General features: G+C 42.5%; 1 protein-coding gene across 2 annotated transcripts in view; it reads right to left on the bottom strand.

Annotated features, from left to right (window-relative positions):
* Positions 1-899: 899 nt before the first annotated feature.
* Positions 900-24,705, bottom strand: part of LOC122935965 (cytochrome P450 2K1-like) — a 37,729-nt gene continuing 13,923 nt past the window's right edge. For both annotated transcript variants that reach the window (XM_044291933.1, XM_044291935.1), the window contains exons 6-10: positions 23,521-23,697; positions 20,552-20,693; positions 19,568-19,752; positions 9,204-9,345; positions 900-1,864 (exon numbers count right to left, since the gene is read on the bottom strand). In XM_044291933.1, the coding sequence (XP_044147868.1) occupies positions 1,686-1,864; positions 9,204-9,345; positions 19,568-19,752; positions 20,552-20,693; positions 23,521-23,697 (825 nt within the window). In that variant the 3' untranslated portion in view covers positions 900-1,685. The remainder of the gene's footprint in view (positions 1,865-9,203; positions 9,346-19,567; positions 19,753-20,551; positions 20,694-23,520; positions 23,698-24,705) is intronic.

Here is a 24,705-nt window from a genome sequence, read left to right as displayed (position 1 = left end):
GTTTGGTTGACCTTCAAACATGTGTTTACTCATAGCTTTATGTATGTCAGTGTCACTCTGACATTATTTTCTGCTGCTGTTATTGTGTTCAAGAGCTTAGGTAGGGAGTGAGGAGAAAAAGAGCAAAAATTATTGATATAAAAATTAACAAAAAGAAATATCATATTTTCCTAAAAAAAATATGAGTCCTGGAACACAAGGGGGTATTGCTTAACACATTTCAGGGCAATTGGAGTCATTTTGATTTGGTACGGATTTGTGACGAACCGAACAATAGATTTTTCTAGTCTGTTAATTGCTGCTAAGTTGTACTGTTCCATTTGTCTGCCTGTGTACCAACCTCTCTGCCTGTTTCCTCTGCCCTAACCCTTTCGAAATATGCGTTAATGTTTTATTTTTATCAGTTAACAAGATGCAAAGTGATTGAACAAAAGAGAAATTAGCAATAAATCAAATCAATATTTGGTGTGACCACCGCGTGTCTTCAAAACAGCATCAATTCTTCTAGGTACACTTGTATAGAGTTTTTAACAGAAATCGGCATGGAGGTTGTTCCAAACATCTTGGAGAACTAATCATAGATGTTAAAGCTTGCTCAAATCCTTCTGTCTCTTCATGTAGTCCCAGACGGACTCAATGATGTTTAGATCATGACTTTGTGGGGTTCACTTCCAGGACTCCTTGTTCTTCCTTAGGACTCATGCACATGGCCGTTGCCTGGGCGTGGTCGCATTGCGGCCAGCATACGGCATCCTGCATCACGGCTCACCGACCCATTCACTTGAATGAGTCCGCAATTCGGGAGATGCGGAACGGAGGCACGGATTTGAAGCCAGCGGAAGCACTACAGAGTGCTTCCGTGGGTTTTACTGTACGTGCCTCCGCACTGCAAAAAAAAGTAGTGCATGCACTCCCTTTTTGCGGTGCGGATCGTCGAATGCGGATCGCGGACCCCATTCAAGTGAATGGGTCCACAGTCCGCATGCGGCTGCCCCACGGTCGATGCCCGTGCATTGCGGACAGCAGTTTGCTGTCTCCAGCATGGGCTCGGCCAGCACGCCGTCGTGTGCATGAGCCCTTAAGCTGAAGATATTTCTTAACGACAACGACAGACCATCAGTATAAAAGTCTTGTATAGCCCCTTACTATCATATATAGATAGAAACATAGAAACATAGAATGTGTCGGCAGATAAGAACCATTTGGCCCATCTAGTCTGCCCAATATACTAAGTACTATGGATAGCCCCTGGCCCTATCACATTATTTAAAGCTAAAATAAATTTCTCACCTCTTGTGAAAATCTGAACTGAAAATATTAAAGGATAAAGGTTACACAATAGGACAAGACAGCACCTACAATGCTATCCAAGCACAGAACAGTAATGACATGAGTGACCCCTGCTGGTATCTCAGCTCAGCCACAGGTACGGATGTGCAGCTATGATAAGAGTAACATTGAGGGGCCATCATGCTCTCTGGCTGCTTAATTGTGGAAATCCCAGGTTTCAGACCCACAACCCTTACACACAATGAGGGCTTATCCTATGGACAGGTCATCTATACGGGTTAGTGTGGTGTTAGGAATTTTTTGCTCAGGTTTTGAGCTACTGTAGATAATGCAGGTCTTTGAAACTTAAGAAAGGCTGAAAATAAGCCCAGTCAATCTTTAAGGAGAAGCACAATCTATCTGCGAGGCATGGCACAGATTTCATAAGGCATGGGAGCATTTGTAGACCCTGGTCCAGGTGTAAGATCCAATTTCGCCCCAGGAGGTGCCTGGAATGTGAAGTTTTGTAATAATGATGTGAAGAACAGGAACAGTTCCATTTTAGCCAAGGTTTCCCCAGCACAACTTCTTTTTCCTACAATTCAAAGAATGAAAAATGTTAACAGACAATTACATAGTTTATGACTAACGCTGGGTTCAGACCTGAGCGTTCGGGATGTCGCGTTCTGTATGCGCGATTGTACCGGCGTTTGCAATCGCGCATACAGAGACAAGCGAACTCCCATTGTCGCGCGTTCCCGGAAGTCTATGTACGGGAACGCGCGACAAGACGCCCCAAAGAATTCGATCCGAATTTCTGGAAAAATTTGATTAGCACAGAATCCAAATTTCCTCATGCTTCATGGTAACGAATCAAATTTTTTCCTAAAATGGCTGCTGCATGTATGAGAACATGGAACAAGGAACTCTGGAAACGCAGGATCATTCATAATGCCATGCATGCAGCCAATCAGCAGCCAGCCCTGTGATGTCATGGTCCTATAAATAGCCTCAGCCATCTTGGATTCTGCCATTTTCCGATGTACTTAGTGCAGGGAGAGACGTCAGCAGGAAAGACTTCATTGTGCTAAAAAAATGATTTACAAGTTCAGGGAAAGATTATTCAAGCTGTAGGAAAAGGATAGGGAGGAATCATTCCACAGCATTTATGTTGAACAGGGTTCAGTCGGGGAGGTTACAGCCTGGGAAATGGGAACAATCCTATTACACCTTGCTGCACTGACCAGGGATCTAAATAGCCATTATACAGCTCTGTAATTCTAGCAAACCGTTCCTGTTATTGAGGTGCAAGTGCTGTTTGATGCAGCCATTAAGGGTACTTTCACACTAGCATTATTCTTTTTCGGCATTGAGTTCAGTCCTAAGGGCTCAATACCGGAAAATAACTAATCCGTTTTATCCTAATGCATTCTGAATGGAGAACATTCAGTTCAGGAATGCATCAGCAGTTCAGTATTTTTGACTTTTCAGGACGGAGATAATACCGCAGCATGCTGCAGTTTTATTTTTGTCCAAAATTCTGGAACACTTGACGGAATGCTGGATCCGGCATTTTTTTCCTATTGAAATTCATTAATGCCGGATCCGTCCCCGAGTGTTCCGGCAAAACGGATTCGCATCCATTTTTCTAGATGACACCGGAGAGATGGATCCGGCATTTCAATGCATTTGTCATACAGATCATGATCCTGATCCATCTGACAAATGCCATCAGTTTGCATACATTTTGACAGAATCCTCTGCCACAAGTACCCTAAAGTACCCTAACAGGGATTTATTACAAATAAATATTTATATGTCTTATTTGCCCTTGTGCGGTGCAGTTATATGTTCTAAAGCATTTTTTGGGAAAAAAGGGCTTCTTAGCCATTGTGTGGTGAAGTGTGAAAATTACAGCCCTTTTTTCTTGTATTAGTAGCACCATTTTTTTTATATATTTGCCGTTCAGCGGTGCAGTTATATGTTCTAAAGCCCTTTTTGTCTTGTATTAGTGGCAAAAGAAAAATATATTTGCCATTCATCGCTGCAGTTATATGTTCTAAAGCATGGATGTCAAACTCATGGCCCTCCAGATGTTGCAAAACTACAACTCCCATCATTCCCTGATAGCTGTAGTATGCCCAGGCATGATGGGAGTTGTAGTTTTGCAACAGCTGGAGGGCCACGAGTTTGACATCCCTGTAAATCTAAAGCCTTTCGTGGAGTGTACTGTATAAGTGGAAAAAAGAAACATATATTTGCCGTTCAGGGGTGCAGTTATATATTCTATAGCCTTTTGTATCATGTATAAGTGGAAAAAAATAAGGGCCTATTTGCCGTTCAGCAATGCAGTTATATGTTCTAAAGCCCTTTTTGTTGTGCATTAGTGGAAAAGAAAAATATACAGTATTGGAGTATTTGCCATTCAGTGGTGCAGTTACATGTTCTAAAGCCTTTTGTGTTGTGTATAAGTGGAAACAAATAAGGGCCTATTTGCCGTTCAGTGGTGCAGTTATATGCTCTAAAGCCCTTTTTTACATGTATTAGTGGCACAAAAAAAATTATTTCCTGTTGTGTGGTGAAGTGAGAAAATTACAGACTTTTTTGGGGCGTATTAATTTTCTTTATATTTATTTATTTGATCTAACGGTATGTTAGACAGAGAAGTGACAGGCCCTGCACAGGGGAGTGGCAGAGTCCTAAATGTTTTTGGCGCAGGCACAGGTCTCAGCAGAGTAAGAGGGTGTGGCAGCAAAAGTCGCAGCGAGAGGCCTGAGTTCTCTGTCATCTAGCAGTCGTGTCTTGACCAGCAACCCAGCGGTTCTCGAATGGTTGACTCAGTCATCCACTTCGTCCCAAGTGACATCAGAGACCCCCAGCCAAGATTCGGTGGGTTTGTCAGACACAACCCTTAGTTGACATGGCCCAGGAGCAGGTCCTGTGCCCTCATCTGTCCTCAACCTGCCTCTGTCCTTTGCTGTTCTATTACCTACAGAAGCATTGTATGCTGTGGGCTCAGCCCCACTGTTCTCTGAAGACGAGCTACTAGAGGACAGTCAGCAGCTACTGGCCAGCCAAGATGTGGAGGAGACATCCACCGCTTCCTCTGCTAGGTGGGCAAGTAGTGATGAGGAGAATGGTGTGGGAGCTGGCGTTGTGAGCAGTGAGGCTCCTGACCCAGAGCGTTGAGGAGGACATCAGTGACGTGCAGACAGTACTCAATGATTATAATGAAGCTGATCGCACTTGGGAGCTGGGTGAATTAGGGGCTTCATCATCATCGGGAGAAGGGGGTGGCAGCTTGCCCGTGAGGCAGCAGCGAAGCCAGCAAGTTGCTAGCATGTCCAGGAGTCAGCAGGGTGGCAACAGTGGGAGGTCGGGAGCCAAACATTCCCGGGGTAGACCACCCACTTCGCAGGAGCCTACCTGCCCAGAAATGGCTTACTGATGGATTACTGACCAAATACTGACCGAGTGAACGCGGATGCTCCACAGACAGGATCCTTTTTCTGTGGGTTATTGTTTTGACGGATCAGAGGAAGGGCAAAATAATTAGTGACATCAACACAAACTTACTGCTGACACCCTCTCCACTCTGTCGGGGGGGCTCTACTTGTATATGCGTTTAATAGAACAGGTTCTGTAGACATCTATGTGGAATCAGCTGACAACGGTGAAAAAAAAAGTGTGCTTATTCTTGGTGCTAACATCGACCTGTATATTTGAGTTATTTGGTCAGTTTTGGCCCAATGACTGCCCAAATAAATGAAGTGTGTAATGATTCTAAGAGCGACGCCTGTCATCTGCATGTCATACCGACTCACAGTATTATTTCACTACCATGCGATTTGCCGTGAATAAATTCGTATCAAACCAAAATTTTGGGAGAATTTGGTGAACCGGCCGTATGGAATTTTTGAAAATTTAGCCCATCTCTAGCATTGATCCTGATATTTCTGGTCATGTTTCTAGGTTCTGTAAAGGTTTGAACATTGGCTTTCATGGTAGCTTCCTATAGGGGGCACTAGAGAGCGAATTTTCCCAATTGTTGGGAAAATCCAGTGTGTATTTGCGATGAAAACATGCACAATTTAATAAATAAATATGCGGATGTACATGGCTACATTTATAAAAGAAAAATCACTGAAAATAATGCTCTAATATAATAGACTGAAAAATGTGATCTGTAGTTACTTAATAATAAAACTTAGCTTTTAATAGTTGCCTTCTAATAAAATAATTGGCCCTAAAATAGTTACTGATAATGCATACTGTATACTCAAACAAAGTACAATATATGGAGCTTCTGTGGAAATAAGTCTCCACTATATAATCAAATCCTGGAAGACAAAATCACTTTGTGGAGTAGAAATAGAAGTGCACTGCGGCACTTTGGATGGAAAACCGTTTGTCCTACCGCTCCGTAGATTGATTCCTGTGTGCAGCAGTTTTTTTTTGGAGACTTGCTGCGAATAATCCTTGTGAAAGTGGAATTTCTGAAAAAGGATAGGGGTCCAGACTAGATCTCCCTAATAATGTGCTACAGGGGGTGCTATACTGGCCCTGATAGCCTAACCACGGAGCACCCGCCCTGACAAGGGCGACCCGGTCCGGAACCTAACCCTAGAATTGATTGACCCTGGTTAGCTCTCTCCTACTGGATCCCTACATGCATGCTTTGCTTTGAGATGAGTACAAAGCTCATTAGGGAAACATAGGGATGCTAGGCAAATCACCAAAAAGAGAATTGGTTAGCCGAGGTGCAAACAATAAGATACTAACTGTGCACCTTTTAAATGATTAAATCAATGATGAGCCCCGAGTCCTGATGTGGATCGGGTTGGCAAATCTAAGAGGAGGGGGAGGAGGGGACAGCAGATGAATGCCCTCTTCCTCCTAACAGGGAATTGCAGTCATCCGCAGGCTCGATGTAGCCTTAGGGTGGCTGTTAAACCCGCCGATATTTGAATGAAATACAGCCCCAGAGCGAGGCTTGGCTGATGGCACACTTCCTGTGTGGAGCACTGCATGCCACGGCGGCACATGCACGATAGAAAGCACCACAGTAACTAGGAAGTGGAGTCACCAGAGGGACGCAGGTGAGGTAAGATTACATCACTGCGTCAGATCTTGCCAAAGCATGCAAGATCCTGCTGACATGGTTACTGGGCAACCGGGACACATCCCCGGCTCCTGTCAAATGCGCGGCTCCCGATACAGAGCCGCGCTATATAGAAAATGGAATTTACGGCGTTTGTATTGTAAAGGTGACCTGGATATAGTGGCCTAAATATATAATACATGACAATTATTATGAAGCAAAAATTGATGAGGGGCTGTCTTATTGTTTATACATAATTCCATCTGTATGTGTGTTTTTTGTTTTCCCTGGATTTATTTATTTCCAATCCAGTTTCTTTAGTAGGGCTTTTTTAGGGCAATAAAGAGACTTAGGTACGGGGGCAGGGTGTCTCCACCATCAGGGGACATCCCTGTGTATAGGATTTTAGATCTTGAGGGTCATCTAGGGAAAGCTTCTTTCCCATCCGTCTACCCCCCCCCCCCCATTTTTTACCTAGTCAGCACTTTATTGACCCCACTTAAGAATTTATCCCTTTTTTGAAGAGGAGTTCTTGTCTCAATATATCTATCATACTCGAGATATCACTTGGAGCAAACCTCTTTTGCTCTATAACCCAGATAAAATTAAGCTGCTCATTCAGGCCCATGGGTAAGGGTGTACGTAGCGTTAAAGTCCAGTGGGCTTCACGTTGCAACAAGATTCGATCCCAGTCTCCACCGCAAATGGGGGTAAAACTTTTTATATACCCATAGCTTTGATGCAACTTAGGTTGCCATTTTTTATGCGATTCGCCGCAAACAAATTCAGATCAAACCAAATTTTTTAAAAAAATTTGGTGAACCGGCCGAATCTAATATTTTTACATTTTGATCATCTCTAGCAATGATCTCGATATTCCTGGTCATGTTTCTAGGTTCTGTAAAGGTTTGAACATTGGCTTTCATGGTAGTTACCTATAGGGGGCACTAGAGAGCGAATATTCCCAATTGTTTGGAAAATCCAGTGTGTATTTGCGCTGAAACCAGTTGCATAAATCTGAGGCTGATTTCTGACACAGATTTACAGTTTGGCTCACCAGAGAACCACATACTGTATAGCCGCAGGTAAATCTCATCTGGATTTTCTTTCAAGAAATAATATGAACAAAAATCACTGAAAAAGATTAAAAAAACAACCTGCACAATGTGATAATCAAATATGTGTATGTACATGGCTACATTTATAAAAGAAAAATCACTGAAAATAATGCTCTAATACAATAGATGTAAACATCATTTGGACTAAACTCAATCTTATATGATAAAATCTGAGACTCTAAGCCAATATATTTTGATCATAACACAACTGCCCACCAGCAGCAAGGTGATCTTAGTCAGAGATAGGTTTTAGAATAGGTCCTGCCTGACTCAGACCACCTTGTCACTGGTAGGCAGGCATACATGTGTTTTGATCAAATAATAGCTGAGAATCTCAGATTTTATCATATCAGAATGAATGTTTTGTTCATATATAATGTTTGCATCTATTGTGTGAGTGGAATATTTTCAGTGATTTTTCTTTTTCAAATGTAGCCATGTACATCCACATAATTATTTATCACATCATGCAGGATGTTTAATATTTTTCAGTGCTTTTATTTTGTCTGTAGTATATAGTTGAAAGAGTGGCAACTTCAAGCCTGAATGCATTCCTATTATCCCATTTTCGTAGTAGCATTTTTTGTTTTCACTTTTGCCCTGACTATGGTGAATTTTATTAGGTGGTACATATAGCTGTGCATGCTTCCTCTCATTGAATGCTTGGCTACCCACAGATTAAGTAGCAGCACATTATATGTGCAGGGCCTGCTGTCTTGAATGTAGATGCCCATTGGCATAAAGATAGGCATTAGATTAGGTTCTTGCCTGACTGAGATCACCTCGTCACTGGTAGGCAGGCACAGATGTGTTTTTATCAAAATATATTAGCCATGATATCTGAGTGAGGGCTTAAGCCTTGTTCACATTTCTGTGTCAGTATTATGTAAGTGAAAAAAGCATCTTTTAATCCTTGAAGATGTCTGTGAACGATCCATCGATGGTCTGTGTGTCCATTTTTACCCTCCGTATGTCATTCGTAATCCATGGTCATGGTTCAGTTGAAAATGTATTTCAAGAGCATATCCTATCTGTTTTCTGTGAAAAATGGACGCATCACAGATGCGATCTTTGTTGCCTCTGTGATTTTCACAGACCCATAGACTTCAAAAGGCGTTTGGTCCACATCACGGTAATGTAAGTCTCCATGTTTTTTTTACTGACCGAAAAATAATGATGTGTTAGCAGACACATTTAAATCAATGGGTATGTGTGCTGTTCGTGGAAAATGCAGACAGCACAAATCTGTTAAAAAAGGAAATGAGAACGAGGCCTTGGTCTATAAATAATATTGGCATCTATTGAGTTAATGCATTATTTTCAGTGATTGTTCTTTCAAGAAATAATATGTCCCTTATTTATTGATTTTTTTCAGATGTGTAGTGGAACAAATCTGTCATATAAACGATGCACAGATTCACATTTATATCAATTGGGCACTGAATGTATTTGACAAAGGTTTTGGTGAGGAATACCAACTGTTTAAATATTGTATTTTACGGATTGCAAAGTTTTCATGTCTCTAGATTCTGACTTGTTCTTTAAAAGGAATTTAACATCAGAATCTGATATTTAAATCATGCTTTTATTACAAACATGTATTTTTTTTTATCTTTTTTTTATTGCCGCTGCTATAAGGCATATAAAAATATCTTAAATTGAAATAAAAAAATAAAAAAAAACTATCTAGATATAAGAACCCAAAATGCCATTACCTAATGAGAAGGGTATGAAGGCCTCGTTCTTCTGGAAATTTCCACTGGAGTCAAGAAAGTGTTCTGGATAAAACTCATCAGGTTTCTTAAAGTAAAATTTATCTTTCAGTACAGTGTGCAGCAATGGAAAAACAACAGTGCCCTGTAGGAATAAAAAAAAAAATAATCATGTACCAGTGAAATTATATTTCAAATACATACTGATCAACCATTACAGGACACATGAGGTGGTGGGGCATTAATGTGATGCACAGCTAGAAACAGCAAAGCCGCTCCCGGATTTACAGCAAATTGATTATGTTTTTTGGGCATGCCTATGTCCTCATACTGTGTGCAGGTCACAGCACAGCATGCGGCACAGGCAGAAGAAGATCAGGGAGTGGTGAGTACTGCCAGCACATGGAGCATTGTGTTCACTGCTCCTCGGTCTTGCTTTACTAATGAGCGGTTTCATAACGGGACCCTATAAAACACACTAACATCCCCCCTCCCACACACACACACTTTTGGAAGGAAAAAAAGGCATCTCATAGGTTTTAAAATACAGTATATGGATAAAAAAAAAATTAAAAGTGACAATTTATTAAATAAAATACCTAAAGGCATGTCCTAAAGTCACATACAAAAGACTGCTATATTTTTACAAAAATTATTTATTTTCTTTTTTAATGAAAAAAAATTAAAGACATACACACAAAAGACTGCTATATGCCAATAATAAAAAAAAGATGTATATATGTGTATAAAAATGACTGTATGTATGTATATTTTATGTACAAAATGCCTGCTATACTATTGCTAAACAAATAACTATATCATTTTCTATTCTTTATTTTTATTTTATTTTTTATGAAAGAAAACAAAAAGGGAATTAACCCCTTCCTGCCGCAATCATTGCAGGAAGGGGTTACGTCACAATTAAAGATGAGCAAATTGAATATTTTGAAATTCGTTCACACTTCGTTTGGTGGTAAAAGGTGAATTGCGTTATGAATTCTGTTACCATGGACCATAACGCAATTCTATGACGGAATGCATAACGGAAACGGAACAGAAACGTTTTGCAGCTCATAGACTTCTATTATAACGGAATGAATAACAGAATGCCTCCAAAGGCTTTCCATTATGCATTCCGTCATAGAATTGTGTTATGGTCCCTGGTAACGGAATCCATAACGCAATTCCTACACAATATGAGGTAGATGGTTTAATTGATATGGCTAATCCATCATGGTCCACAATTATGCTGGTGTTCAAAGACCCAAGTTGAAGGAGTTTTATTTAGTTAGAAAAAGGGTCTTGATTGAGATGATTTACAATGCAAGTCACAGCCTATGGACAAGATTGGCACTGTTGCAATGCAAAAGGGACCCATTTTCTACTTTTATAGAACTCATTTGGAAACAATCATAATACCCAAAGGGTCTAAAGATATCACCTACATGCCAACATCCATGAGATTGATGTATACTTTAAACAGCCACATTTTAGCCTCCATATTGTCGCCACAACAACTTTGTCACTTGCATTTCTTTTGAACCAAATTTAGATTTTTAGGGAACTTTACAGAGCACTAAGTTTGCTTTATTATTAGAACCACAGGGGAAAATGGTTGGCTTCTGCAATAACATGCAACATGAAACCAAACTTAGGATATCATGACCTATATGTATAGCAGAAGCTGTGACATATGATGGATCCAAAAGCTCAACTACAGACTCCATAAATTGACTTTACTTGTGTATTTTGAGGTTCCATTAGGCTTTGGGGTTCTATAGGCTTTGAACAAATACTGCATGTGGACGGAAGCTTAAATACAGAATACATCTTGAATACATGTCTTGAATGTTTTCCACTTGTGAATAATCTTTCTGACTGTACAATGATGGACTTCAAATTGTTTGAAAATGGCTTTATAACTAGAGTTGAGCGAACACCTGGATGTTCGGGTTCGAGAAGTTCGGCCGAACTTCCCGGAAATGTTCGGGATCCGAACCCGATCCGAACTTCGTCCCGAACCCGAACCCCATTGAAGTCAATGGGGACCCAAACTTTTCGGCACTAAAACGGCTGTAAAACAGCCCAGGAAAGGGCTAGAGGGCTGCAAAAGGCAGCAACATGTAGGTAAATCCCCTGCAAACAAATGTGGATAGGGAAATGAATTAAAATAAAAATTAAATAAATAAAAATTAACCAAAATCAATTGGAGAGAGGTCCCATAGCAGAGAATCTGGCTTCCCGTCACCCACCACTGGAACAGTCCATTCTCAGATATTTAGGCCCCGGCACCCAGGCAGAGGAGAGAGGTCCTGTAACAGAGAATCTGGCTTCATGTCAGCAGAGAATCAGTCTTCATATCATAGCAGAGAATCAGGCTTCACGTCAGCCACCAGTGCAACAGTCCATTGGCATATATTTAGGCCCAGCACACAGGCAGAGGAGAGAGGTCCCGTAACAGAGGATCTGGCTTCATGTCAGCAGAGAATTAGTCTGCATGTCATAGCAGAGAATGAGGCTTCACGTCAGCCACCACTGCAACAGTCCATTGGCATATATTTAGGCCCAGCACACACACAGGCAGAGGAGAGAGGTCCCGTAACAGACAATCTGGCTTCATGTCAGCAGAGAATTAGTCTGCATGTCATAGCAGAGAATGAGGCTTCACGTCAGCCACCACTGCAACAGTCCATTGGCATATATTTAGGCCCAGCACACAGGCAGAGGAGAGAGGTCCCGTAACAGAGGATCTGGCTTCATGTCAGCAGAGAATCAGTCTGCAAGTCATAGCAGAAAATCAGGCTTCACGTCAGCCACCACTGCAACAGTCCATTGTCAGATATTTAGGCCCAGCACCCAGGCAGAGGAGAGAGGTCCCGTAACAGAGAATCTGTCTTCATGTCAGCAGAGAATTAGTCTGCATGTCATAGCAGAGAATCAGGCTTCACGTCAGCCACCACTGCAACAGTCCATTTTCATAAATTTAGGCCCAGCACCCAGGCAGAGGAGAGAGGTTCCGTAACAGACAATCTGGCTTCACGTCAGCAGAGAATTAGTCTGCATGTCATAGCAGAGAATGAGGCTTCACGTCAGCCACCACTGCAACAGTCCATTGGCATATATTTAGGCCCAGCACACAGGCAGAGGAGAGAGGTCCCGTAACAGAGGATCTGGCTTCATGTCAGCAGAGAATCAGTCTGCATGTCATAGCAGAAAATTAGGCTTCACGTCAGCCACCACTGCAACAGTCCATTGTCAGATATTTAGGCCCAGCACCCAGGCAGAGGAGAGAGGTCCCGTAACAGAGAATCTGTCTTCATGTCAGCAGAGAATCAGTCTGCATGTCATAGCAGAGAATCATGCTTCACGTCACCCAACATTGGAACAGTCCATTGGCATATATTTAGGCCCCGGCACCCAGACAGAGGAGAGGTTCATTCAACTTTGGGTAGCCTCGCAATATAATGGTAAAATGAAAAAAAAAATAGGATTGAATGAGGAAGTGCCCTGGAGTCCAATAATATATGGTTAAGGGGAGGTAGTTAATGTTTAATCTGGACAAGGGACGGACAGGTCCTGTGGGATCCATGCCTGGTTCATTTTTATGAACGTCAGCTTGTCCACATTGGCTGTAGACAGGCGGCTGCGTTTGTCTGTAATGACGCCCCCTGCCGTGCTGAATACACGTTCAGACAAAACGCTGGCCGCCGGGCAGGCCAGCACCTCCAAGGCATAAAAGGCTAGCTCTGGCCACGTGGACAATTTAGAGACCCAGAAGTTGAATGGGGCCGAACCATCAGTCAGTACGTGGAGGGGTGTGCACACGTACTGTTCCACCATGTTAGTGAAATGTTGCCTCCTGCTAACACGTTGCGTATCAGGTGGTGGTGCAGTTAGCTGTGGCGTGTTGACAAAAGTTTTCCACATCTCTGCCATGCTAACCCTGCCCTCAAAGGAGCTGGCATTGACACAGCTGCCTTGGCGACCTCTTGCTCCTCCTCTGCCTTGGCCTTGGGCTTCCACTTGTTCCCCTGTGACATTTGGGAATGCTCTCAGTAGCGCGTCTACCAATGTGCGCTTGTACTCGCGCATCTTCCTATCACGCTCCAGTGCAGGAAGTAAGGTGGGCACATTGTCTTTGTAGCGTGGATCCAGCAGGGTGGCAACCCAGTAGTCCGCACAGGTTAAAATGTGGGCAACTCTGCTGTCGTTGCGCAGGCACTGCAGCATGTAGTCGCTCATGTGTGCCAGGCTGCCCAGGGGTAAGGACAAGCTGTCCTCTGTGGGAGGCGTATCGTCATCGTCCTGCCTTTCCCCCCAGCCACGCACCAGTGATGGACCCGAGCTGCGTTGGGTGCCACCCCGCTGTGACCATGCTTCATCCTCATCCTCCTCCACCTCCTCCTCATCCTCGTCCTCCTCGTCCTCCAGTAGTGGGCCCTGTCTGGCCACATTTGTACCTGGCCTCTGCTGTTGCCAAAAACCTCCCTCTGAGTCACTTCGAAGAGACTGGCCTGAAAGTGCTAAAAATGACCCCTCTTCCTCCTCCTCCTCCTCCTCCTCCTCCTGGGCCACCTCCTCTTGCATCATCGCCCTAAGTGTTTTCTCAAGGAGACATAGAAGTGGTATTGTAATGCTGATAACGGCGTCATCGCCACTGGCCATGTTGGTGGAGTACTCGAAACAGCGCAACAGGGCACACAGGTCTCGCATGGAGGCCCAGTCATTGGTGGTGAAGTGGTGCTGTTCTGTAGTGCGACTGACCCGTGCGTGCTGCAGCTGAAACTCCACTATGGCCTGCTGCTGCTCGCACAGTCTGTCCAGCATGTGCAAGGTGGAGTTCCACCTGGTGGGCACGTCGCATATGAGGCGGTGAGCGGGAAGGCCGAAGTTACGCTGTAGCGCAGACAGGCGAGCAGCAGCAGGATGTGAACGCCGGAAGCGCGAACAGACGGCCCGCACTTTATGCAGCAGCTCTGACATGTCGGGGTAGTTGTGAATGAACTTCTGCACCACCAAATTCAGCACATGCGCCAAGCAAGGGATGTGCGTCAAATTGGCTAGTCCCAGAGCTGCAACGAGATTTCGCCCATTATCACACACCACCAGGCCGGGCTTGAGGCTCACCGGCAGCAACCACTCGTCGGTCTGTTGTTCTATACCCCGCCACAACTCCTGTGCAGTGTGGGGCCTGTCCCCCAAACATATGAGTTTCAGAATGGCCTGCTGACGTTTACCCCGGGCTGTGCTGAAGTTGGTGGTGAAGGTGTGTGGCTGACTGGATGAGCAGGTGGAAGAAGAGGAGGAGGAAGCCGAGAAGGTGGAGGTGGCAACAGGAGGCAAAGAATGTTGCCCTGCGATCCTTGGCGGCGGAAGGACGTGCGCTAAACAGCTCTCCGCCTGGGGCCCAGTGGCCACTACATTTACCCAGTGTGCAGTTAGGGAGATATAGCGTCCCTGGCCGTGCTTACTGGTCCACGTATCTGTGGTTAGGTGGACCTTGCTACAGATGGCGTTGCGCAGTGCACACTTGATTTTATCGGATACTTGGTTGTGCAGGGAAGGCACGGCTCTCTTGGAGAAGTAGTGGCGGCTGGGAACAACATACTGTGGGACAGCAAGCGACATGAGCTGTTTGAAGCTGTCTGTGTCCACCAGCCTAAATGACAGCATTTCATAGGCCAGTAGTTTAGAAATGCTGGCATTCAGGGCCAGGGATCGAGGGTGGCTAGGTGGGAATTTACGCTTTCTCTCAAATGTTTGTGAGATGGAGAGCTGAACGCTGCCGTGTGACATGGTTGAGACGCTTGGTGACGGAGGTGGTGGTGGTGTTGGTAGTACATCCCCTGTTTGCTGGGCGGCAGGTGCCAACGTTCCTCCAGAGGCAGAGGAAGAGGCCGAGGCGGCAGCAGCAGAAGAGGTAGCAGGGGGAGCCTGAGTGACTTCCTTGTTTTTAAGGTGTTTACTCCACTGCAGTTCATGCTTTGCATGCAGGTGCCTGGTCATGCAGGTTGTGCTCAGGTTCAGAACGTTAATGCCTCGCTTCAGGCTCTGATGGCACAGCGTGCAAACCACTCGGGTCTTGTCGTCAGCACATTGTTTGAAGAAGTGCCATGCCAGGGAACTCCTTGAAGCTGCCTTTGGGGTGCTCGGTCCCAGATGGCGGCGGTCAGTAGCAGGCGGAGTCTCTTGGCGGCGGGTGTTCTGCTTTTGCCCACTGCTCCCTCTTTTGCTACGCTGTTGGCTCGGTCTCACCACTGCCTCTTCCTCCGAACTGTGAAAGTCAGTGGCACGACCTTCATTCCATGTGGGGTCTAGGACCTCATCGTCCCCTGCATCGTCTTCCACCCAGTCTTGATCCCTGACCTCCTGTTCAGTCTGCACACTGCAGAAAGACGCAGCAGTTGGCACCTGTGTTTCGTCATCATCAGAGACATGCTGAGGTGGTATTCCCATGTCCTCATCATCAGGAAACATAAGTGGTTGTGCATCAGTGCAGTCTATGTCTTCCACCGCTGGGGAAGGGCTAGGTGGATGCCCTTGGGAAACCCTGCCAGCGGAGTCTTCAAACAGCATAAGAGACTGCTGCATAACTTGAGGCTGAGACAGTTTCCCTGGTATGCATGGGGGTGATGTGACAGACTGATGGGGTTGGTTTTCAGGCGCCATCTGTGCGCTTTCTGCAGAAGACTGGGTGGGAGATAATGTGAACGTGCTGGATCCACTGTCGGCCACCCAATTGACTAATGCCTGTACCTGCTCAGGCCTTACCATCCTTAGAACGGCATTGGGCCCCACCATATATCGCTGTAAATTCTGGCGGCTACTGGGACCTGAGGTAGTTGGTACACTAGGACGTGTGGATGTGGCAGAACGGCCACGTCCTCTCCCAGCACCAGAGGGTCCACTAACACCACCACGACCATGTCCACGTCCGCGTCCCTTACTAGATGTTTTCCTCATTGTTATGGTTCACCACAACAACAAAAATATTATTTGGCCCAATGTATTGTATTCAAATTCAGCGGGATATAAATTTGAGGCCTAGTATTTAGGCGCTGGGTGACCGGTATGGATTTAGTGACAGAATTAGACTTGGAAATGCACAGTAGCGTGTGTGTGAAGTTATTCTGAATGACCCTATGTGCACCTTGAATATTATATACCCTTTTAGGGATAGATGTCAAATAGCTCTGATATAGCAGGAACCACTAAATTATGAAATTGCTAAATTGGGAATTGTATTTCAACCCAGAACAAAAAATGTGCTTTGACGGACACTAAATAACTTTCCCATCCACAGCAGGACAGCGGTAACGAGAGATTTAGCGGGATATAAATTTGAGGCCTAGTATTTAGGCGCTGGGTGACCGGTATGGATTTACTAACAGAATTAGACTTGGAAATGCACAGTAGCGTGTGTGTGAAGTTATTCTGAATGACCCTATGTGCACCTTGAATATTATATACCCTTTTAGGGATAGATTTCAAATAGCTCTGATATAGCAGAAACCACTAAATTATGAAATTGCTAAATTGGGAATTGTATTTCAACCCAGAACAAAAAATGTGCTTTGACGGACACTAAATAACTTTCCCATCCACAACAGGACAGCGGTAACGAGAGATTTAGCGGGATATAAATTTGAGGCCTAGTATTTAGGCGCTGGGTGACCGGTATGGATTTAGTGACAGAATTAGACTTGGAAATGCACAGTAGCGTGTGTGTGAAGTTATTCTGAATGACCCTATGTGCACCTTGAATATTATATACCCTTTTAGGGATAGATTTCAAATAGCTCTGATATAGCAGAAACCACTAAATTATGAAATTGCTAAATTGAGAATTGTATTTCAACCCAGAACAAAAAATGTGCTTTGACGGACACTAAATAACTTTCCCAGCCACAACAGTACAGCGGTAACGAGAGATTTAGCGGGATATAAATTTGAGGCCTAGTATTTAGGCGCTGGGTGACCGGTATGGATTTACTAACAGAATTAGACTTGGAAATGCACAGTAGCGTGTGTGTGAAGTTATTCTGAATGACCCTATGTGCACCTTGAATATTATATACCCTTTTAGGGATAGATTTCAAATAGCTCTGATATAGCAGAAACCACTAAATTATGAAATTGCTAAATTGGGAATTGTATTTCAACCCAGAACAAAAAATGTGCTTTGACAGACAGTAAATAACTTTCCCAGCCACAACAGGACAGCGGTAACGAGAGATTTAGCGGGATATAAATTTGAGGCCTAGTATTTAGGCGCTGGGTGACCGGTATGGATTTACTGACAGAATTAGACTTGGAAATGCACAGTAGCGTGTGTGTGAAGTTATTCTGAATGACCCTATGTGCACCTTGAATATTATATACCCTTTTAGGGATAGATTTCAAATAGCTCTGATATAGCAGAAACCACTAAATTATGAAATTGCTAAATTGGGAATTGTATTTCAACCCTGAACAAAAAATGTGCTTTGACGGACACTAAATAACTTGCCCAGCCACAACAGTACAGCGGTAACGACAGATTTAGCGGGATATAAATTTGAGGCCTAGTATTTAGGCGCTGGGTGACCGGTATGGATTTAGTGACAGAATTAGACTGGGATATGGCCAAAAAATAACCACACTATTGCTGGTTAAATGCACTTGGTGACGGGCGCAGCTTGCCCCTGATTTAGTATATGGCCAAAAAATGAACAGACTATTGCTGGTTAAATGCACTTGGTGTGACAGCTTGACCAACCACACTACTGAGGGTTAAATGCACTTGGTGACGGGCGCAGCTTGCCCCTGATGTAGTATATGGCCAAAAAATGAACAGACTATTGCTGGTTAAATGCACTTGGTGTGACAGCTTGACCAACCACACTACTGAGGGTTAAATGCACTTGGTGACGGGCGCAGCTTGCCCCTGATGTAGTATATGGCCAAAAAGTGAACAGACTATTGCTGTTTAAATGCACTTGGTGACGGGCGCAGCTTGCCCCTGATTTAGTATATGGCCAAAAAATGAACAGACTATTGCTGGTTAAATGCACTTGGTGTGATAGCTTGACCAACCACACTACTGAGGGTTAAATGCACTTGGTGACGGGCGCAGCTTGCCCCTGATGTAGTATATGGCCAAAAAATAAACAGACTATTGCTGGTTAAATGGACTTGGTGTGACAGCTTCACCCTGATGTAGGCTTTAGCCAAAAAACAACCACACCATTGAGGGTTAAATGCACTTGGTGACAGGCGCAGCTTGCCCCTGATGTAGTATATGGCCAAAAAATAAACAGACTATTGCTGGTTAAATGCACTTGGTGTGACAGCTTCACCCTGATGTAGGCTTAAGCCAAAAAACAACCACACCATTGAGGGTTAAATGCACTTGGTCGCAGCTTGGATGCACTTGGTCGCAGCACCGCACAAGACACAAAATGGCCGCCGATCACCCCAGAAAAAAGTGACTGACAAACGGTCTGGGCAGCCTAAAAACAGTGAGCAATTGAGTATCAGCAGCTCAATGATCCACAGCTGCAGATCGATCAATTAATCAAGTGCTTTGGAGGAGTTAATCAGCCTAATCTCGCCCTACTGTCGCAGCCGCAACCTCTCCCTACGCTAATCAGAGCAGAGTGACGGGCGGTGCTATGTGACTCCAGCTTAAATAGAGGCTGGGTCACATGGTGCTCTGGCCAATCACAGCCATGCCAATAGTAGGCATGGCTGTGACGGCCTCTTGGGGCAAGTAGTATGACGCTTGTTGATTGGCTGCTTTGCAGCCTTTCAAAAAGCGCCAAGAAAGCGTCACAAAAGCGCCAAGAAAGCGACGAACACCGAACCCGAACCCGGACTTTTACGAAAATGTCCGGGTTCGGGTCCGTGTCACGGACACCCCAAAATTCGGTACGAACCCGAACTATACAGTCCGGGTTCACTCATCCCTATTTATAACCCTTCACAGACAAATGATCGAATGCTCCAGACCAGCAAACTGCCAAAACTTCTGTTTTTCCAGAGGTGTTCACACTTGATGATGATCAGTTAATCAAGGGAATTTGATTAACAGCGCCTGGCTACTACTTACCCTCTTAATTCCTATGGAAGCAGTGTACTTAATTTTTCACACACAAATTCAACATTTAAGCCTCGTTTTTATTAAATAAATAATTAATCATTTGACTATATTGTGTGATGTTCTTCATCTTCCATTTACCAATAAATGTTTTTCTTTTAATATGTCCTGATATATAAAACCATAAAATTCAAAAAAGGTGTACTTTGTTTTCCTCATGTATTAATGAACACAATGGTCATCATTTCAAACATCAGTTTGAAACATCACATGCAAATCCAATTCTTACCTTTGGTATAAAATACCCTCTAAATGTTACATCTTGAGAAGCTACATGAGGGACGTTTGCAGGTACAATGTCACCAAACCTCTGAATTTCATGAATGACGGCATCTGTATACGGCATTTGTTTCCTATGTTCTACCTGAGGATGAGCTGATCCAATCACTTTTTCAATTTCGTTTTGGACTTTTTCTATCAGAGAAGAGATATGTCAGGTAATCAATGACAAAGAATACACATGCAGGGGCATTGATAAAGGCTCATGGGCCCTAGTGCAAGAGTTCAGCTTGGGCCCCCCTTCCCTCAGTGCTTAGTGGCCAGGGACAGGGAAGAACATAGCCTTCATGCTGCCTGAGGCATAAATTGAAATGGCACTCCACCATGCCAAATTCTTGACCTAACCCCTTCCTTCTAGCCAGAGGTGTATCTTGACCAGTATGCACTTCACAAAATACCAGTGTCTTCTTATGCGGAACAAGGTTCTTTGGGCCCTCTCAGGCTCCTGGGCCCGGTAGCAACTGCAACCTCTGCACCTCCTATAGACCCTGGACACATGAAGACTTCCTATATACTGTATGCACAATTAAGAAATGCAAAAAAGATGATAGCATATATAAGGTGTGGGCCTTCAAGAGGTTTCTCCATAACAACAACTTACCCCTATCCACAGCATGGAAAATAAGTGTTAGAATATTAGGGGTGTGATCGTTGTGGCCCTCTTATTCACTAGAACGGGTACCCATTTTCCTATCTCAATGTTACATCAGACATGCATGAATGTACTTTTCTCTATTCAACTCTACTGGACTGTTGGAGATAGCTGACCACTTGCCCCATATCTTCATCTGCCCCATATCTTGTATCTCCAGCAGCCCCATAAATTCAATGCATCATTGGACACATATGTGTCTGCCACTTCATTCGAATGTCGAACAGGGGACCCCATTCTAGTGATTGGGGCATGATGACTAGTGAATAATTATTATCTTACGTTGAATTTCTGGATATTTCATCATGAGCAGAAGACCCCATCTCAATGTGGTTGACGTGGTCTCCATTCCAGCAACAAAAAGATCTGCCACCAGAGCAATCAGGTTCTCATTGTGGTAAAACTGAGCTGATTCCAGGTTTCCCTTTACATAAAAATAGGATATATCATCATGCATCATCATTTTGTAAGGGATCACTTTACTTCAGGGGCTCACGCTCACAGACTTCTTCACCAGACACCAAATTTAAGGTCCAAACTTGTGATTTATTTAGGACACTTCAGCCAATACAGGTAATGAAGTCGCAGCTTCATCTAAACACGTGTGGCATCTAGTGTTGAGCGCGAATATTCTAATTGCAAATTTTTTTCTCGAATATCGCAATTTCAAAATTTCGCAAATATTTAGAATATCGTTCTATATATTTGCGAAATCGAATATTCTTTTTTTTTTTTTTATTATTATATTTTTTTCTTTCCCTCTTCCCTAAAGTTGTTCTTACCTGTCCTTTGGATTCCTGGCTTCCTGGCTGCTCCAGTCAGTGGCGTTTTCAACTTACTGCTATATTCCATATTAGCTAAATTACAATCTAATCTATATGTGTATTTTACGAAATTTCGCAATAGTCGAAATTGCGATGCAAGTAATATAACACGAAATAATCGCATGAAGATTTCAATTTAGCACTGCTATATTCCATATTCTAGCCTAATATGGAATATAGCTGTGCTAAGTTAGCACTGCTATATTCCATATTAGGCTAGAATATGGAATATAGCAGTGCTAAGTTGAAATCTTCATGCGATTATTTCGTGTTATATTACTCGCATCGCAATTTAGACTTTTGCAAATGTTCTTAATATTGCTCTAACTTCGTCTTTTAGAATATTCGTAATATTCTGAAAGACGAAGTTAGAGCAATATTACGAATATTCTAAAAGACGAAGTTAGAGCAATATTACGAAATTTCGTAAAATACACATATAGATTGTAATTTAGCTAATATAGTGCTATAATCCCTTTTTTTCCTCTAATTTTTTTTTGCCTCTTCTGAATTTAAGTTTTGTAAAATATGTACACTATTAAAAAATATTACTATAGCAGTATATTAGCTTAAATACAATCTATGTGTATTTTACGAAATTTCGTAATATTGCTCTAACTTCGTCTATTAGAATATTCGTAATATTCTCAATGACGAAGTTAGAGCAATATTAAGAACATTTGCAAAAGCCGAAATTGCGATGCGAGTAATATAACACGAAATAATCGCATGAAGATTTCAACTTAGCACTGCTATATTCCATATTCTAGCCTAATATGGAATATAGCAGTGCTAACTTAGCACAGCTATATTCCATATTAGGCTAGTATATGGAATATAGCAGTGCTAAGTTGAAATCTTCATGCGATTATTTCGTGTTATATTACTCGCATCGCAATTTCGGCTTTTGCAAATGTTCTTAATATTGCTCTAACTTCGTCATTGAGAATATTACGAATATTCTAAAAGACGAAGTTAGAGCAATATTACGAAATTTCGTAAAATACACATAGATTGTATTTAAGCTAATATACTGCTATAGTAATATTTTTTAATAGTGTACATATTTTACAAAACTTAAGTTCAGAAGAGGCAAAAAAAAGGGATTATAGCACTATATTAGCTAAATTACAATCTATATGTGTATTTTACGAAATTTCGTAATATTGCTCTAACTTCGTCTTTTAGAATATTCGTAATATTCTAAGAGACGAAGTTAGAGCAATATCACGAAATTTCGTAAAATACACATATTAGCCTAGCCATAGTCAATTAGCATAGGGACGTTGCCTTATACTATCAAGATAAATAAACGCAATATGCGAAAAATAAATCGCATATTATTCGCGATAATTGGGAAAATTACGAATATTCGATTTCGATGAATATAACACGAATATTCATTCGAATATTCGCGAAATATCGCAAAATCGAATATGGCACCTCCCGCTCATCACTAGTGGCATCCACACAAGATAATAAACACTTGTCCAGCTAGTCTCTATCTAATACATATAGAGTGTCTTCCTGACTCACCTACATAGCACAGTTCACACACTGACAACACTAGTACATTTTTGGGGGATTATGGCCCATTAGTCCTCCTGACTCTGGCCGTGTGACCCTCGCTCCACAGGCATCGCTGGATCCCCCAAATGTCAGGCTTCTACATAGCCTCGTGGCCCCTCAGCCCTCTTGGCTGAGACCACTCAGAGCCTCTGCAGGTCCAACTCACTCTCTGTCTCTGACTGATTCCCTGAGAGCTGACTTATGCCAATCTGATTACAGCAGGCTTCACCTGCGATCCCCTCAGGTAAAAGACAAAAAAACATACTGGAAGGGTGTGAAATGGCAGATCCCAATTCTTAACCCATCCACCAGTTCAAATGTAATCCAGCCCAAAACAAACTGTAAACAAACTTGTCTCCACAAACTACACTTTGCTGAAACTCCTGCAGCTTTCTGGATTTTATTTATCCCACCCAGCTGAGACACCTTCAAGCACTTATCCTGTACACATCACTACAATTTTTATTACTATATTCGGGATTTTCAAAGACTAGCTCAAGATTCTTTTGTGGCTACAGAAGCTGGAATAAATGTTAAAATATCTAATTCCATTGTGTTGTGTCACTGGAACATCAAGGGTTTAAGCGAGAATCAAGGTTTATTGGGCCATTTATTTTTTGCCTGAATCTCTTTCTTAGTTTACCAGTTGTGCAGCCAAAATGTATTGCAGCTGATGAAACTTCATACTAAATCTCCCCTATAATAAACATAGAATACCCACTTTAACTCTTCTGTAGTCAACATAGAAATGTTGGAGCCCTATACATAGATAGAGATCTCTTTAAAAAAAAATTGTACATTATTGTTTTTTTGTTTTTTTTTATCCATAGTTGGTCATAACTGATAAAATAGAAATACCTCTTTCTGCTTGACAAGGAAGGCATCGATTAGATTGCGCTGGTCATTCACATCCAGTTCTTTCCTATGTTTAGTAAATGTTGTCTCTAAAAACCCATGAAACTCTCTAAAGTTGGCAAAAATTTTCTTGTGAGCTCCTGGCAGCAAGCGTATCAACAGCGGAAAACTGTTTACCAGCTTTAAGATAATAAAAAAAAAAAACACATTGACAAAATAAATAAAAATTAATATTTAATAAATCATTTTAAAAAAATCGATAAAAATAAAGATACAAAACAGATCATGTAACCTCCTAATTATATTGGTGCCATATTAGTGAGAAGCATAGGGAGCTATAAAATAATTTTTAAACAAGCAGCCTACTTTGAACATCTGAAAGGAAACTACGGGAAATTTTTGAGCTTTATGCACCACCCATTTATATAGGACATGCCACCAACCTATAACATTTGAAATTACAAAATACGGACTCATGCACACAAACATATTTTGTTTATGTGTCTGTTCCATTTTTTTTGCGAAATGTATGTGGAACCATTTATTTCAATGGGTCCGCAAAAAAAATGGAAGTCACTCTGTTTGCTTTCCGTATGTCCTTTCCATAAAAAAATAACTGAACATGTCCTATCATTGTCCGCATTACGGACAAGGATAGGACTGTTCTATTAGGGGTCAGCTGTTCCGTTCCTCAAAATGCACATTTCAGAGTGGTCTTTAATTGTGGGCAGTCTAAGGCACACCTGTGCAATATTCATGCTGTCTAATCAGCACCTTGATATGCCACACCTGTGAGGTGGGATGGATTATCTCGGCAAAGAAGAAGTGCTCACTATCACAGATTTAGACAGATTTGTGAACAATATTTGAGAGTAATGGGTCTTTTGTGTATGTAGAAAATGTTTCAGATCTTTGAGTTCAGATCATGCAAAATGGGAGCAAAAGCGAAAGTGGTGCGTTGATATTTTTGCTCAGTGTAAATATAGATTCTCCGAATCTTCCTAAACCAATAGAAACCCTCAGACCATACCCTAGCCCTTCTCATATACAGACCCCAAGACCAGACTTTATATAGACCCCAAACAGATTAGGATAATTTATAGGTCTGAGCTTATACACAGGAGGTGACACTATTTGCAGACCAGAAATGTAGATACTACTGTAACCTCTATGTGTCCTTTTCTCACA

This window comes from Bufo gargarizans, chromosome 4, assembly GCF_014858855.1.
Source record: "Bufo gargarizans isolate SCDJY-AF-19 chromosome 4, ASM1485885v1, whole genome shotgun sequence".
Classification (NCBI taxonomy): Eukaryota; Metazoa; Chordata; class Amphibia; order Anura; family Bufonidae; genus Bufo; species Bufo gargarizans.
This window is presented reverse-complemented; position numbering and strand designations above follow the sequence as displayed.